Source organism: Pogona vitticeps, chromosome 3 (assembly GCF_051106095.1).
Source record: "Pogona vitticeps strain Pit_001003342236 chromosome 3, PviZW2.1, whole genome shotgun sequence".
NCBI lineage: Eukaryota > Metazoa > Chordata > Lepidosauria > Squamata > Agamidae > Pogona > Pogona vitticeps.
The window spans coordinates 57,701,139-57,716,667 of record NC_135785.1 but is presented as its reverse complement, the minus strand read 5'-3'; the positions used below and the strand labels follow the sequence as shown (position 1 = coordinate 57,716,667).

Genomic DNA, 15,529 nt, shown 5'->3' with positions numbered 1-15,529 from the left:
ACTGAAAACCGGTTAATGCATTCCAATGGGAAAATACCTCATCGTCCTGAGAAGATTGCCCATAGAGAACCGCCGATCAGCTGTTTAAAATTGCTGTCTTCTGAAGCTTCTGTCTGGAAAACAGCCATTTTGTGAAGGGAGGTAAGCCATTCTGAGAAAGGAAGCCACTTTGTGGAGCCGGAAAAAACATCGTTTTGCGAACAAACGGTTCACGAAGCAGACACCTAATTGACGTAAAGAAAAAAAACCATAGGAACCAGCGTTTTGCGATCGCTATTTGATCATCAATTTTGTCAAGCGGGCACCACTGTACATGCTAAAAAAATCCAGCTCATTCTAGGACTACTCTATTTGGAACTTTGTCCTGCCAGGTGATACCAAATATGTGTTGGAGACAACACATATGGAACATGTTCAACTTCCTCTCCTGCCATGCAAAAAGGGTCCAGGACTCACTGCAGTACAGGAGTGTGCTCAGGACACAGGCTCTATAGGCCTGGATCTTGGTATATGCTGTCAGCTTCTTATTAATCCATATTCTGTGAGTCTGGAGAACATGGTAGCTGCTTTGCCAATGTGTTTATCCAGCTCGACATGTAGGGAGAGAGTGTCAGAGATCGTTGAGCCAAGGTACACAAAGTCATGAACAACCTCCAATTCTTGTGTGGAGATGGTAATAGAGGGAGGTGAATCCACGCCCTGGCCCATGACTTGTGTTTTCTTCAGGCTGATAGTTAGTCCAAAGTTTTGGCAGGCCTTGCTAAAACGATTCATGAGTTGTTGGAGGTCTTCAGCAGAATGGGCAACAACAGCTGCATCATCGGCCAAGAGGAAGTCCCACATGCATTTCAGCTGGACTTTGGTCTTTGCTCTCAATCTTGAGAGATTAAAGAGCTTTCCATATGATCTAGTCCAGAGATAGACACCTTCCATTGCAGTACCAAAGGCATGCTTCTGCATGAGAGCAAAAAAGATTCCAAACAGGGTTGGCGCAAAGACACACCCCTGTTTCACTCTGCTTCCAATGTCAAAGGTATCTGATGTTGAGCCATCAAAAACTACAGTGCCCTTCATTTCCTCATGAAAGGACCTGATGATGTTAAAGAGTTGAGGTGGACATCCAATCTTGGGAAGTATTTTAAAAAGGCCGTCCCTGCTAACCAAATCAAAGGCCTTTGTGAGATCTAGGAAGGCCACAAAGAGTGGCTATTGTTGTTCCCTGCATTTCTCCTGCAACTGTCTGAGGGAAAATACCATGTCAGTAGTGGATCTATTACGCTGAAATCCACACTGTGATTCTGGATAGACTCTGTCTGCAAGCACCTGGAGTCTTTTCATCACAACATGGGCAGCAGCTTCCCTACAATGCTGAGAAGAGAGATGCCATAGTAGTTATTGTAGTCATCCCTTTCTCCTTTGTTTTTATACAATGTGACAATGTTTGCATCCTTCATGTCCTATGGTAGACTTCATGCAACTCGGTGGTGATGATCTCTTTACAGCACTTCAACAGGCATGTTATCCTTCCCAGGTGCCTTGCCAGAGATGAGGGAATCCAAGGCTGCTTTTATTTCTGCTAAAGTTGGCTCACTGTCCAACTCTTCCAAGACAGGCAGCCCCTCAATGTTATTTAGTGCCTCTTCAGTTACTACATTCTCTCTGGAATATAGTGTTGCACCCAGCATTCCATCTGCTGTGCTCAGTCCTGGATGATCATGCCTGTAACAGACTTCAAGGGAGCAGATTTCTTCTGTATTGGACCTAAAGCCTGTTTGATACCATCATACATTCCCTTGATGTTACCTGTGTCCACTGCTATCTGTATCTGAGAACAGAGCTGAAGCCAATAATTGTAGGAACATCTCCTGGCAGGACAAGAATAATTAAACACAAATTTTCAAGGCTGCCAGCTAAACAATTTAAAACACATGACGATCTGTAGGATTTCACCTACTGCTGGGCTATGCTTCCTATAACTTGATCTGTTGGCCAAGTTGTCTGGGACCAATGAGAGTTTTAGTCCAATCATATCTGGAGAGCCACAAAAAGGCAGAGGGTGTATCCTGCTGCATGAAACTCCCAAAATTCCAGACTAGAACAAAAAGTATTTAGAATTTTTTTTTAAAAATTTTGTCCTTCCTTTCATGCATTGAGCCAGGTTCTATGAATTAAAATCTTGACCACAATGTCTCCCATTGGCTGTGGTGACTATACCAGTTAGATGTTAGTTCTTCACAGGGTGTGATTCCTCCAAGCTGCTGTTTCTTAAGAGTGGGTTCTTAGAGGCGCACACAAGAGGCAGTGAGACAGCAAAATGCTCAGAAAGTGCCTAGTCATCAGGAGCTCCAAGTGAATTTCAAGGTATGGCAAATTAAAAATACAAAATAATCAGAAGTTGAATAAGCAGACATGCTGTTTGATTGATGGAAATGGAGATACTATAGTTTGTATAATTGAGGGTTTTATATTAGGTAGACTCTACACATACTGCTCAAATGCCCATTTCCACAGAGGGGAAAACAGATGGAGAGTTGCTAGTAGCCATCAAGTGAAAGAAATCATTAATCTAATTCATGTTTCACAGTCATATCCTTTTGTTTGTCGTGTTAAATCACACATCCAGAGTTCAATGCATTGCTAGGACAGAATACATTGTGGCGCTTCTCAAAATAAGTGGGTTGCTGCTGCATAATTAAATTCCTCATCTTCTTTTAAAACTACAAGCATTAACATAATCGCAGTGATAAATGCAGAGTCATACTTCTTCTTCCTGACATTAATACTTTCCATGCTTCAAATGGAAACAATTGTGACATCTGACTTTATTAAAATTACCTAGTGCAGCAACTCCACCTAATTATGGCATTTAAAAAGATGTTTTTGTTGCATTTAATGAGATATGTATTGCACAGCAATGGAACGGGCAGGAATACAAACATTTTCCAGGGCTAATGATTACGGCTTCTTCCACTTTCCATGGTTGACAACCCCAAGTGGCCCCCACTTGTTTCAGTCAGTGTGCTCACTAAAAAAGTATAGGGTTGGGGAGAAGGGTGCTCCTTTGCTAATGGTAATCAAGCCATCTATTTTCATTTCAAATTGGCTAGATTGGGGAAAATTGCAAGACTAAATAACTAGAGTTAATTAGGATTATAAAAATATTCATCACACTGAAGAATTAACATTGGGCCTTGATTTTCTTGGGATTTGCATACGACTGCTCTTTAAGGAAGAGTAGGAGAAACAGCACTGATAAATGGTCTTCCCTTTAATGAATTGAGCAAACACTATTTCTGTTTTAGCCATCCTTTCATTTAAAGACACTGTTACATATTCATGATTTGTAAATGAAGCTAAGTGATTCTGATTCCTTGCATGATTACCATATTCAAGAAATCTCTTCCCGAAGTCTCTGTTAAATACTCTTGAACTTGAAACACTTGCTGTAGCTAAAAGCAAACGTTCTGGTATGTTTCCTGGATTATTGCATATTCTGTGGTAAACCTTGCCAGATTCAATAATGGTAGCATATATTGAAGCAATCACTGAGCAAGGGGTCGAGTACCCATTTACCTGGAAGTAAAACCCGTTAACATCACTGGGACTGTATGTGATTTCATGGGGAAACCATTATCAAACACAAAGATACACTCATAACATCTCAAAACAGAATATACAATGACGAGCAAACAGGTTGTAATCCCCTGAAAACTAAGACATGTTTTTGTCCTGCCACAAGTTTTACTGGATGTTAACATTCCAGGCTGTGTGCTTAAGGGCAATCATGTAGCATCCCCTCCTCCTTCTCATCTGACTAGCCCCTAACTAATCTCATGACCAATGAGAGACAAGGCATAGCAAGTACTGGAGGGAAAGGAAAGGCTTATGTGATTACCTGCTGTTCCATGTTCCCTGACAGGATTATGGCTTCAGTGGTTTAACAGCCCTTTGCAGAACAGTATATCTGCATTGATATAGGAGCTCAAAAAGTGGCTAAAAGGGATTCATGACTTCCATTTCCTTGTTGGTTACTGGGAACTGACTATACAACAGGAAAAATATGCTTTGCTCCTCTGTTTTTCAAACTGGGCTCTTTCTGGTTTCTGCAAACGAAATAACTGTAACTGTCTAAAAGACAAAGATGTGTTTTGGACAGAGCTCCAACAGAAGAAGATGCTGCATTTGATCTGACAAGGTGCTAATTGGCAGTTTCCAAATTCCCCACCCAGCTTCCCCACATAATAATAATAATAATTTATTGTCATTGTAAGTATATACACAGTATACCCATACAACAAAATTCATAGAGCTTCGCATCATGTAGTCACTGTTTTCCAAATTTGATTTTATCTCTGCCTTATCTGATGCAACCTATGGATAAATGGCCAATATAGTCATCCCCACAAACTCCATCCCCTTTATTTTAAACTCCTAGGTCCAAAGAACGTTAGCAAAGTGATAGCTCAATACCAGAATCCTTGAGAATTTGAGGAATATCACAGCCTGTCAGCTCTTCATACTGCTGCCTGGCTGCTGAAGATGTAGAATGTAGACATTTGAACACTGCATATCTTATTTTGTTCTGTTTTACAAATTAAAAGTGCTTTTCTTACCACTTCTTTATTTTATAGAATGACTCCTGGTCCTCTGTTGCTGTTGGAATCTTGCTAGAGTCCTATAATAATTACTGTAGAAGCCAGTAGAATTTTATGACTATTTCCTTTGAAATATTTGATAAAACAGTATGCAATGTCTTTGAGTAAACTCTTCTGAACAGAGATATATTGTTATTTATCCTTTCAAGCTAGTATTCAACTTTCCATTGCCACTCCAGGTAAAAAAATATAATAAGCCAATCACATAAAGAGATGACAAATTTCAGCTAAGTAATTACAATAACTTATATTCCATTAAATGCATTACATTCACAAGATTAAACTCATTTAAAACATTTCACAGTTAGTACTGGCTGTACATAATAACTCATCTCATTTTACTGTTCATATTAATGTTGACAAATCTTATTCACTCTTCTGCACACTAACTCAATTTGCTTAAATCAACAAATACATACTGTTCAGGGTGTGATGCACTGGACCCTAAAGGGCTGCTGGGCATTTAGCCAGAGAGTTCGACCAGCACTTATTTACCACGTTTGCACTGGGGCAAGTCCCAAGACCTCAGCAGTGCATAGCATAAGTCCTTTGAACAAGTCTGACCTAAAAAGAACACTTTGCACTTACTCAGTACTTTGAAAGTACAGGCACATGGTCTTTGTGATTCCTTAGAATGCACAACAGCTCAGTTAGGTAGGACTCTTACATGATAGCTAGTTTGTGGCCCTCTCCCTTCCTGGATTTAACCAGACCCTGCTGTTCAAGAAACCAGTCCTTTGTAAGGATTTTTTATAATTAATTTTTATTAGAAAAATAGAGTTTCACTAGAAATCAGTTTATATTGCATAAGCATTAGCATCAAGAAACATATTCAAATATCATTGCAGTTAAATAAGATAACTATTTCCAATTTAAAATAATAAACACTAAAAAGCTAACCTACGGTAGGCTATAGTGGGCTAGCCTCCCTCTTCTTCTTTCTCCTTTACTTACATCCTCTATCCTTCATTGAATCGAACAACACATGAACCATCACATTCCATTCTCTTCCATCACCATCAATCACTTTCACATAACCCATCATCAATTTTATACCCTCCTAACTCCGCCCTTCTTTCTGGCTGTTAACCAATTAGCTTTTTAAGAGGTTGTACTACCTCTCTCATTTCTTTATTCCCATGAGAGTCCAGGTGTTGTTTATCTCTTCTGCAACAAGCTTGGAATGTTGAGTCTCCCAGGGGCCTCTGAATTAGGCCTTCATAATATCTGGATCCTGGCTGTAACAGTCTTCAGGAAAACACTCTCATGGCACTTAGAAAAACACATTCCAAAGTCTCTCAAATCGTCTCCACACAGAACCTAACTAACTCCATTTTACATTTCTCTGACTACATGTCCTATCATCATGACACAGAGTTTCATTGCTAATTTTTCCAGTATAATCTGTCTAGTGTACAAATGAGATTCAAGTAACTAAACAAAAGAGACAAGTTGTAAGACTGTTGGAAATTGAATGTTGATTTTGCATGTGTGCACAACCCTGTTTATAGCAAGATACTTTTTGTTTTCAAAACTACTCAAGCTTGATTGGTGCCAACGTATCCTATTTCAGCTCTGTTGGGTGGAGCTCCACCTCTCTTGCAAGTGACTCATCACATGCAGGGTTCTGTTCTGACCGGAACCTAATGTGATCGCTGTGTGGAGGGGAAAGACAGCTGCATGGAGGGAGACAGAGATGCACACGTGCGTGCATCCCCTGCTTAGAGGGAACCTTGGTTGGTGCTAACATCTGATTTTAACAATATGATTTTCAGTTACAGTAGGCAGCCCTGAATGTAAATGCTAGCCAAATGTTGCCAGATAGGAAAAGACAACTGTACCTTCTGGAAGAAAGGTTGCAATTCATGGCATGCAGAATGTCCCAGGTTAAGTTATTAGAATTTCCAGGCCTGGGTTAGAATGTCCCAGGTCAAGTTATTAGAATTTTCAGGCCTGGGTTAGAGAGATTCTTTCTGAAACCCTTGAGACTTGCTGACAGACAGTGGACTTAGATGGATCATGTACTGTTGTGGCTTTGTCTATCAGATCATTAACTGTAAACTCACAATATTTTCATGAGGGATTTAAGTGTATTCACATTTACAAGGACAGCATTGAGAGTTAAAATATATTTTTTGTCTGTCTGGTGGTACTGCAATCTTCTTGTTCTAAAGAGTCTCCTTTTGAAATATGAGTACTATAAGTGGGCCAACATCCTTTTCAAAGGCAACATAGCCCTATACTGTTGTTTAGTCCAAGGGCACAGGAAATAACTAGCTCATTCTAAGATCAGCTAAGCATAACTCCTTTAATGCTGTGCCACCCAAGTGACTGGAATGCTTGAAAACTATACGATAAGACACTTGAAACTGAAACAAGAGATAGTGATAGAATATGATATTTCCAGGTTGGAAACCAGTCATTCAACTACTAGGGAAGAGGAAGGGATAAGTATGAATAGCACTGCTGCTAATGAAGCAACTGGATTAAAGCCACAAATCTGTCTGGTTGTTGACATACACAGAAGCAAAAGGAGTGCTGGTTGTTGTATCACAAATAATTAGAACATGCAACAAAAGTTGTATGAAGCAAGGCTCAAAGTTTTCACACAAGAAACAGAACGTTTAAACCACAAAATATCTTGCCTTCTTGCTGGACAAGAAGAATAATTTTGTAAAATTTTCTACTTGCATGAAAACTTAAAGGGAACACAGATGCCCATTCACCTACTAGTTTTCAATCTCAACCTCCCCTTCCTCCTGGCTCAATCAGCTCCCCATTTGATTTGCTGTGGCTCCAGTTTGAATTCTTGCAGAAAGAGACAGAGAGAGAGAGAGCAGTCACTGTACTTGTTGGTAGTGTCACCGCTAGCTCTGTGACAAGCTCAGGAAGGCGGTTGTTTGGAGGTTCATAAGGAGTTTGGGAGAAAGAACACTTTGTCATAGTTGGTGACTGCTGATGTGACAGGACCTGATTTAATTCATTCTGAGTGTAAGACGAACTATTTCCTGATATTGGGGTACAACTTATTTTAAGCCAATATAAAGAAAACCTGACATTTATTGAAAATAAATTACCTCTACATCCACAGCACTGTTTCTATCAGCTTTTAAACTGCTCTAGCAAAGAATTTAGTGTTACCATTGGTCTAGAAACAGAGCAAATTAAGACTGATTTCTCAACCCATGTAATAGTTGATCTTTGCACAAAAACATGGCAAGATTGGGAGGCCTATTCCTATTTTTGCATCTATGAAATTTCCTTGATATGGACCATTTTCTTGTCACCTTCTAAACGTATGCAGACATTATACAATCTAGGAAGCCATGATAACTCTATACCTGACATTAGACTTTTAAAATAAGGCACCATGATTACTGGGAAGACCTTGCTGGGAGGGAGACTGACTACCAGGTGCACCAAAATGGCTCATTGCTTATCACCTCAAACATCTAATCCACCAACTTGTAAATGGATTTTTTTATTTGATGAGGATTAATGAAGAATCTTGATGATGAATATGCTTAGTAGAAGATGAGAACTTTTGATTGCCAGGTTCTTTCATTTTAGAACTTGTTTGATTAGCAACATTATGGCAGGTGTTGTAGTGATAAGCCACTATTAGACTTTCTGAAATACTTGTCTCTCCATGTCTTTACACTGAGTTCCTAATTATGCTTTTCAAGCCCTATATGTTTCAATCAGTGCTGGCAATATAATATAATCTCTTATACCACAGAAACTGGAAATCACAGTTTTCATATATTTTAATACCCAACTCTCTGGTAGAACAGTCAACTCTCTGGTAGAATAAAATGAGAACTCAGCATCACTGTGAAACCTCTTCACTTTGTCAAACTTTTCTTCTCTTTTTTACTTTCAGTCTCACAAAAAGTACTTCCACATCTATTCTTCCTGGCCCCTTTTCACCTTAGTTTCCCATCTTGTTCCTTAGCTATACTCACACAACAGAACTGGGAATGAGGGGAAGTTTCGGATTTTGAAGTAAAATTTTGAACTTACTCAGCTCAGGAGAGAAGCTTGGGGGGGGGGAATTGCTAGTTTTGAGCATAACATACCTTGGAGGTTTCCACTGTGGTCTAAACAAACACTCAGTGGCTCTTGAAGATAACATACAAATCAGAATTATCAGGTAAATGATTCCTACAATAGTTCCCTATAGCATCAATTGAATGATTCAAATAGAAAGTGTCCTTCTAAAAAGGACATGCAAATTGTCATGCAAATATGGCAGTCTAGCATAGGCAAAAAAGGAACAAAAGCAAGCAAGTTGCAATGGGGGTATTTATTTATTTCATTTATGTCACCCCTATAGAGGTCCTATAACCAAAACATTTTTATTTTATCCAGTATAAAAAACATAATGAAACCAATTAACTTTTAATTGTAGCTAATGATAAGCCTCCTTGAGATCCATACGTGAAAGAATAAATAGCATCTAAATCAGACAGACAGACAGGTAGATTTCTACTTGATGTTGGAAAAACATTCAAGTCAGCACCAGGCAAAACACCCTAGACAGCAAGATAGAAGAGGAACAAGCTCAATAAATGCTAGTATGTCAATATTACCCCAACTTTCCTCTTTGACTGCAGAGAAAAAATAGCAATTCATGCAGATAATGAATGTTCACAATATTATGTTCAGAAGAACAGTGTTGACATTCACAAATACCCAAAGCCTGGTGAAGTACCCACATACACCTAACCTTAATTGATCACTCTGACTTTAGTAAAGAAATAAAACAAACTACCCCACAAGCCTCTACTATGAAAACCAGGAATATACTGGCTTATTTCTGAACCAAAGCTACATTTCACCACTTTGGGGTATCTGAAACAGTTTGACATTGCTGTTGATTCCTTCATTGGGGTTAGGGCACAACATGTTCCAAGACAATGCATTCCACTATGATTTGCCCACATCCCAACATCATGAATTCCCTTTATAGGTAAAATCACAAGAACTTCAACAGCAGATGATAGCACATATTCATTATGAGAGAGTGTTGTTTGCAGACATTTGTATAATGGGGAGAAGAGTCCATGGGTGGAAACTCTTTAGCTCATTTGCATACAGTAGCATATAGTCACAGAAAAATATTCTTCCCTTGTTTTCAACTATGGTTCAATAAACATTTTTTTTTTCTGCAAACAGGCAAAAACTCTTCAGGCAAGCTTTCTCTTAATGACTGGCTGCCTGAGTGGGATTTCTAAATAGATGGTTGTGCCTTACTGCTTTGAATATATTTTCAGTGTTGATTTTGTTTACTGTCTTTTAATGTGGTAATTGATTTTTTTAGTACTTGTATACTTACTGCTTTCAGCTTTAAACCTTGTCTTTTAATGATATAAGTCATCATGGGTTCTTAAGAAGAAAGGTGAGGTAAAATATTTTATTTTAAATAATAATAAATAAATATAATATATTGTCAAATATTCAGTAGGAACTTTTGACAACCCAGTTTCAAAATTCGGAGGATTAACCCAAATTCACCATACTGTACAGTACATGATCACTGTGTATCACATTCCATGACAATCATTGGCTGTCTCTTTCTTACACCTTTCTCCATCTAAACACAGATGTAGATCATGAAATTCCTTTGTACCTCCAGAGTGACATCAGAACATTCAGCAATATCAAATGGATGCACTCGATCTTTCAAGCCATACTGCTGAATTCCTGAACATCTGAGCTTGCAAAAGGATTGACATTTGGCTACATCCTTTCATATAGTAACTGCCTGGCAGAGAAAAGAACTCTACATTTACCGTGGCTTGGCATCTGTAAATGTCACCATAGCATCATCAGAGGAATAGCAATGGGCACCTGAAGCTTTCTGTTAACAAGATAAAGGCTGTATTCATCATTATCTCTGGTTACCAGTGCAGTATATAACATAACACTTTAAAGTGTATCAAATTACCTAGGTCAGGCGTGAGAAAGACCTGGAAATAATACTATGTACTGCAGGAGAAGAGACTAACATATACTGTTCAGTGGCCTATTAATGAAGGCCAATACATTTTGTAAGGATAACCACTGAGCGAAAAAAACAACGCAGAACAAAAGTCCTCTTCCCTTGCATTTCATTCATGCTTCAGCAAATGGACAGAAACTCTTGGTGCAAATTTCAGAGAGAAAACATTGCTGTTAACACAGAGAAGCCTTCTGCTCATCATTCACTTCCATGTACAGGTCACAATTAGAGTGTGATCACACAATGAGAAAAGATTGTACCTGATCATGTTGGAAAGGATCAGTTCTCTGAGTGATCTCCCTTAAAACAAACCTTCTGTCTGTACAGGAAGGAAATCAGCTCCAAAAGAGTAACTGTGCTGCTGGACCCAAAAGGTCCAGCTTGGGCTGGTCTGCAATCTCCTGTGTGTTGTACAATCAATGAAAAAATAGCTCACACTGGATCATGCCACAAGCAGTCCAAGATTTAAGCTGTTCTCCCACATCTTGATAATCTATGGGATGTTCAAAGATCCTTGGAAAGCTCAGAAAATCTGAAAGCACATTGGCTTCCATCCTCCCCCTTTTAGTCTCAGTACATTTTAAAAATCACTTGCTGGTCTTCTGAACTCAGAAGAAGCCAAAATACATTGGAAGTGTGCAGTCTTTGAAGCAGGTGGAATACCAAAGAGAAGATACCAGATTTATCTTGAGAGATTTGGGCAGACATTAAGAACTAATTCAATCTCGATGAGCTCAGGTTGCTGGCTCAAGTTTGATGAGCCTTCCATCCTTCTGAGGTGAGTAAAACGAGTACTCACCTCATGGGGGAGGCAAAGGGTTCCTTGCATAATTATGTTGTAAACTGCCCAGAGAGTGCTCTAGTCCTGTGGGTTGGCATGTAAGTCAAAACAATAGCAGGTCTGGATATTGTGGCAGTGGCTGATATAGAGCTAGAGCTACACAGAAACCAAAGTGCATGGCCAGAAGAAGTCACTACTTTTCCCAAAGTGAGTAGCTTCCTTCTTTTCCTCCGAAAAATAGATGACATGCCCAAAATAGTTTTTGTTCCTTTTTGTTCCTCTAATTAAACTGAGAGAGAAGGCACACTATAACAAGGGCTAGCCTTAGCTATGAAGCTTGACAAGTGATGTCTTTACTTTATAGGCTATTTGCAGATGAAAAGGCAAGGGAAGGCAGAAGAAACATGGTTCCATTAAAGGAGCCATCCTGGAAATTGCTAAACAGTTTTACAGCAGAATTTATTTTGGTTCTACCATGGTTTCACAACTGTTTGTTTCTAAGACCCTCTTATCTTCATTCTCCAAAGGTTATGACAATCCCTGACCCCATAAGATCATTAATGACTTCATTTCCATGAAAGATGGCTTTTTGTGATTACAAATAACAAACTTATATCCTGCATTGCAAAACCATAGTCTGCATTTCTGAAATAATTCCATTCAGTTCAAAGGAAGTCTGAGGTTAAGGGAGTGGCATCCAGCAAACTGCATTTCTGAAGACAGGATGGCAAAAGAAGGGCTTCCTTATTTCATTCTAACATGTATCTGAATAAAATTATATAGAGATATTTGGTGGCAGCCGACCTGATTGAGATTTATGTTTGTCGCGGACCGCCAGTGTCCCCTGTTTGTTTTCCCATTCACACAGGTTCACCTTCGAACACGACTTGTTCTTTTCACCGTTTTTCGCTACCACCAGAGGATGTTACCCTCACTGTACCAATTATGAATCTCAGACTATTGCTGCCAAATATAACAAGATTTATTTATGGTTTGGTAGGTAAATCACAAACATAAAATCATGGATTTTTAAAAATTATTCATTCAATAAACATTGATTTGATTACATATACGCTTACTGGTATTCATTCACTTTAATCAAGGTCTCAGTATTCCAACAGTCTATGTATTTCTCATTACTTTTAACTCTTTTATATTCTCTAACGCACCAACTTTCCAATCTCTTGTCTAAACACTTCACAATCTTCTCCCTAACTGGCTCTCTGTCTCTCTCCCAGTTCTCTTGACTCCGCCCCTCCTGTCCTGTCATAGGCTCCTGCACTAGGGCTCTAAAATGACGGACAGGAGAGACGTGTGGGCTGTCCACCACAATGTTGTTCAGAAGGAAGAACATGGGGTGGTCCTCTATAACTTGATTCAGCAGACCCAGCCATTTCTTGGATTTCACCATAAGCACTGACCAGAATCCCATTGTGAAATTCTGAGCCCGGGAATAATGGAAATTGTGCAAGCAATTTTCTCAATTCCCTGGTCATATGTCACATGACTTAGCAAGAAAATAAGTGCATAATGTGCATAGGCCCCAGCTTACAGAGGGTAGGCAACTTGCAGTTTTTGCTGCACAAAGCCAATATGGTTCTGCCAGTATTTTTCCAGTTTAAATTTTAAAGTCTTTTGAAAAACTGGAAAATATGAGTGGAGGTGGCAATGTGAAGCAAAAAGAGGAAACCACTGCAAATGAATACCCTCCACATGGAACTGGACATGTCTTTTGCACTGGGTGGTAATACCAGTAGTTCTTCACACTTTACCGTGTTGCTGGATGAAGACTTCTTTCTCAGTGGCAACAGTTGCAGTGCAGTTGAGGCCTGTGAAGCAAACTATCTGTGCATGAACTAATGTCCCAATTCTTTTTATTTTTCCTTCTCACCTTGGCACAATTTTCTTCACTAGAGAGGATTTGCTATGGTAGCTAATGAATCCCAATTTGTTTGGGAGCAACAAACTGGAATCCCAAATTCTGATATCCCTGTCTGATTAGTTCTAACCACTGAGGTCAGTGAAGAAGAAAAGCAGGAAGCAAAAGGCCAAGGAGACCAGTCTATGACCAGTAAGCAAAGAAAACCCAAAATGTGTATATGTGTGGTATGGTCAGTGGGGAAGTCTGATTATTAATAAAGAGCGGATCCTTCTGACACATTTAGGAAAGTGGAGGATTTGTGTGCAAACCTGAAGTTTACTGCTGGTAGTCCATAAAGTGTTGAAGGGATTGTCTGAAACAGTGTAACGAGACAGACAGATAATAAACAATGTACCTTTTGGTCAATGCTGTAAGCTAGAATCCAATCTTCTTGCTTAGGATGGAAGAGGAGACTCTGGATATAGAAGTTCAGTCGATATTTTTGATAGGTGGCACCTTCATCATTACTGATCATTATACTACTTTCAATTTCAGGATCACTCAGAAGCATTATCTATATTAAAAAGGGGAGGGAAATATAGGTTAATGGAAGAAACAAACACCTTTACATTATTCACCAGTTCATTCGTTTCTGCATCTCACTCCGAATACAGAACTTCATATCTGAAACATTATTTTACCAGCATCACTGATTACTGGCATTTAAAACTAAAATCTACTGTTGGTGTTTTACTGCAAATGTTATTACTTTTGTGTACTTGTGGACTGTGCCAAAACTGACATTGACTTCTCAAACTCATACACAACACATGTACCAAAGCATACAGATCACGTTTTATATTAACATGACAGGAGCTAGTTGCACCTTCAAGAAAAAAAAAACATTGGGGCTTAAGGCTCATGGAATAATCCCAGACATTTGGTAAGGACATCCGATAATAATTCCTAAATAACTTGCACGTTTCTTGTCAATAAATTATCACATACATTTTGGCAACAACCAGCATTACAGTTAATGTTCCTGTAATAGTTAATGTGTAGATCCATGACACATTACAAGAGATCAAATTATTCAGTTCAGTGAGTCAGAAAATCACTTTTGTCCTTTTGATTAGTGTGACTTCCAAATTAACAAGTAGATTTAGCAAAAGCATAACTACATTAGAAACTTTTTGCCCCAGCTCAACACGTTTGGATGTTAACTTAAAATGAAAATTTCCCATCCTTTCTTTCCTTCTGCAACTGCCATGCAATCCTCCCAGAAGCTTTTGAGGGAATGAGGGGTGCTCTTAAAAATTATGGAATGTGAGAGGATGCTGGGATGGGGAGGATCATGTCAAGTCAAACAGCTCTTGAAAAAAGTAAATCTGAAGCTTATGGAAGATTTTGATCCTTTCCTCCCTGCTGTAGCCCCCTTGCCCCTTTCCATATGGCTCAGGAAGTCCCCTCCACCATCCAGAAAAGGTTTTGGATAATTACAAAAAATGGGTAATGGAGAAATTTTATCCTGTTGCTTGGTATTCACCCTTATTTTGTGTCAGCCTATCACAGTATAGAATGCTATGAATAGGGATGAAGGAGGAAAGAGGTAGTTAAGAGTCAGCGGGTGAAATTTTATTGCACAACTCAAAGCTGCACCTGTAGTAGTGAAATTTATACCAATGCAGAAGCGATTTCCAAGTGTGTTGCCCAACCAGTTACACAGTAAACTGTGCAGTCAGGCATGTAGTGTGGACTGAGTGGTGTAACTCCACAGGAATGACTTTACACTATACCATGTGCAAACTGATTTCAACCACTCAGTCAGAGCTTTAGAGTCTGGAGAAAGTGTGGAAAAGAAGAATGAATGAAAGAGAGAATGTGGAGTTAGGAAGACGATGCTTAGTTTCTGAGAGGGAGATATATAGTGAGGATCTGGTGTAACATACATGGAACATGTCAATACTGAGTTCAGGTAAATGTTAAATAATACAAGTATAACAAACTGATTGAAGATTTTCTGCTTGGCATGCTTTGTTATTATGTCCCAGCTATGTAAATAAAGTGTTCTGCTTCCCAGTTAATCACTGTCTTTGTATATTTGGAAAGGGAAACCCAGTGGGATCCAGCCTTACACCCACAATTTTGAGAATAAATGCAAACTATCCTTTGATAGTTCCCTTTAGAAACTGATGATGCTTCCTAGAAATTTTAAAAAAAACAGTAAG

The 15,529-nt window shown here is 39.0% G+C and overlaps 1 protein-coding gene across 1 annotated transcript in view; it reads right to left on the bottom strand.

Moving 5' to 3' along the window:
• SORCS3 (sortilin related VPS10 domain containing receptor 3) overlaps window positions 1-15,529 on the bottom strand; it is a 603,874-nt gene that overhangs the window by 263,565 nt on the left and 324,780 nt on the right. The window contains exon 4 of the mRNA XM_072995578.2: window positions 13,717-13,875. Within this exon, the coding sequence (XP_072851679.2) occupies window positions 13,717-13,875 (159 nt within the window). The remainder of the gene's footprint in view (window positions 1-13,716; window positions 13,876-15,529) is intronic.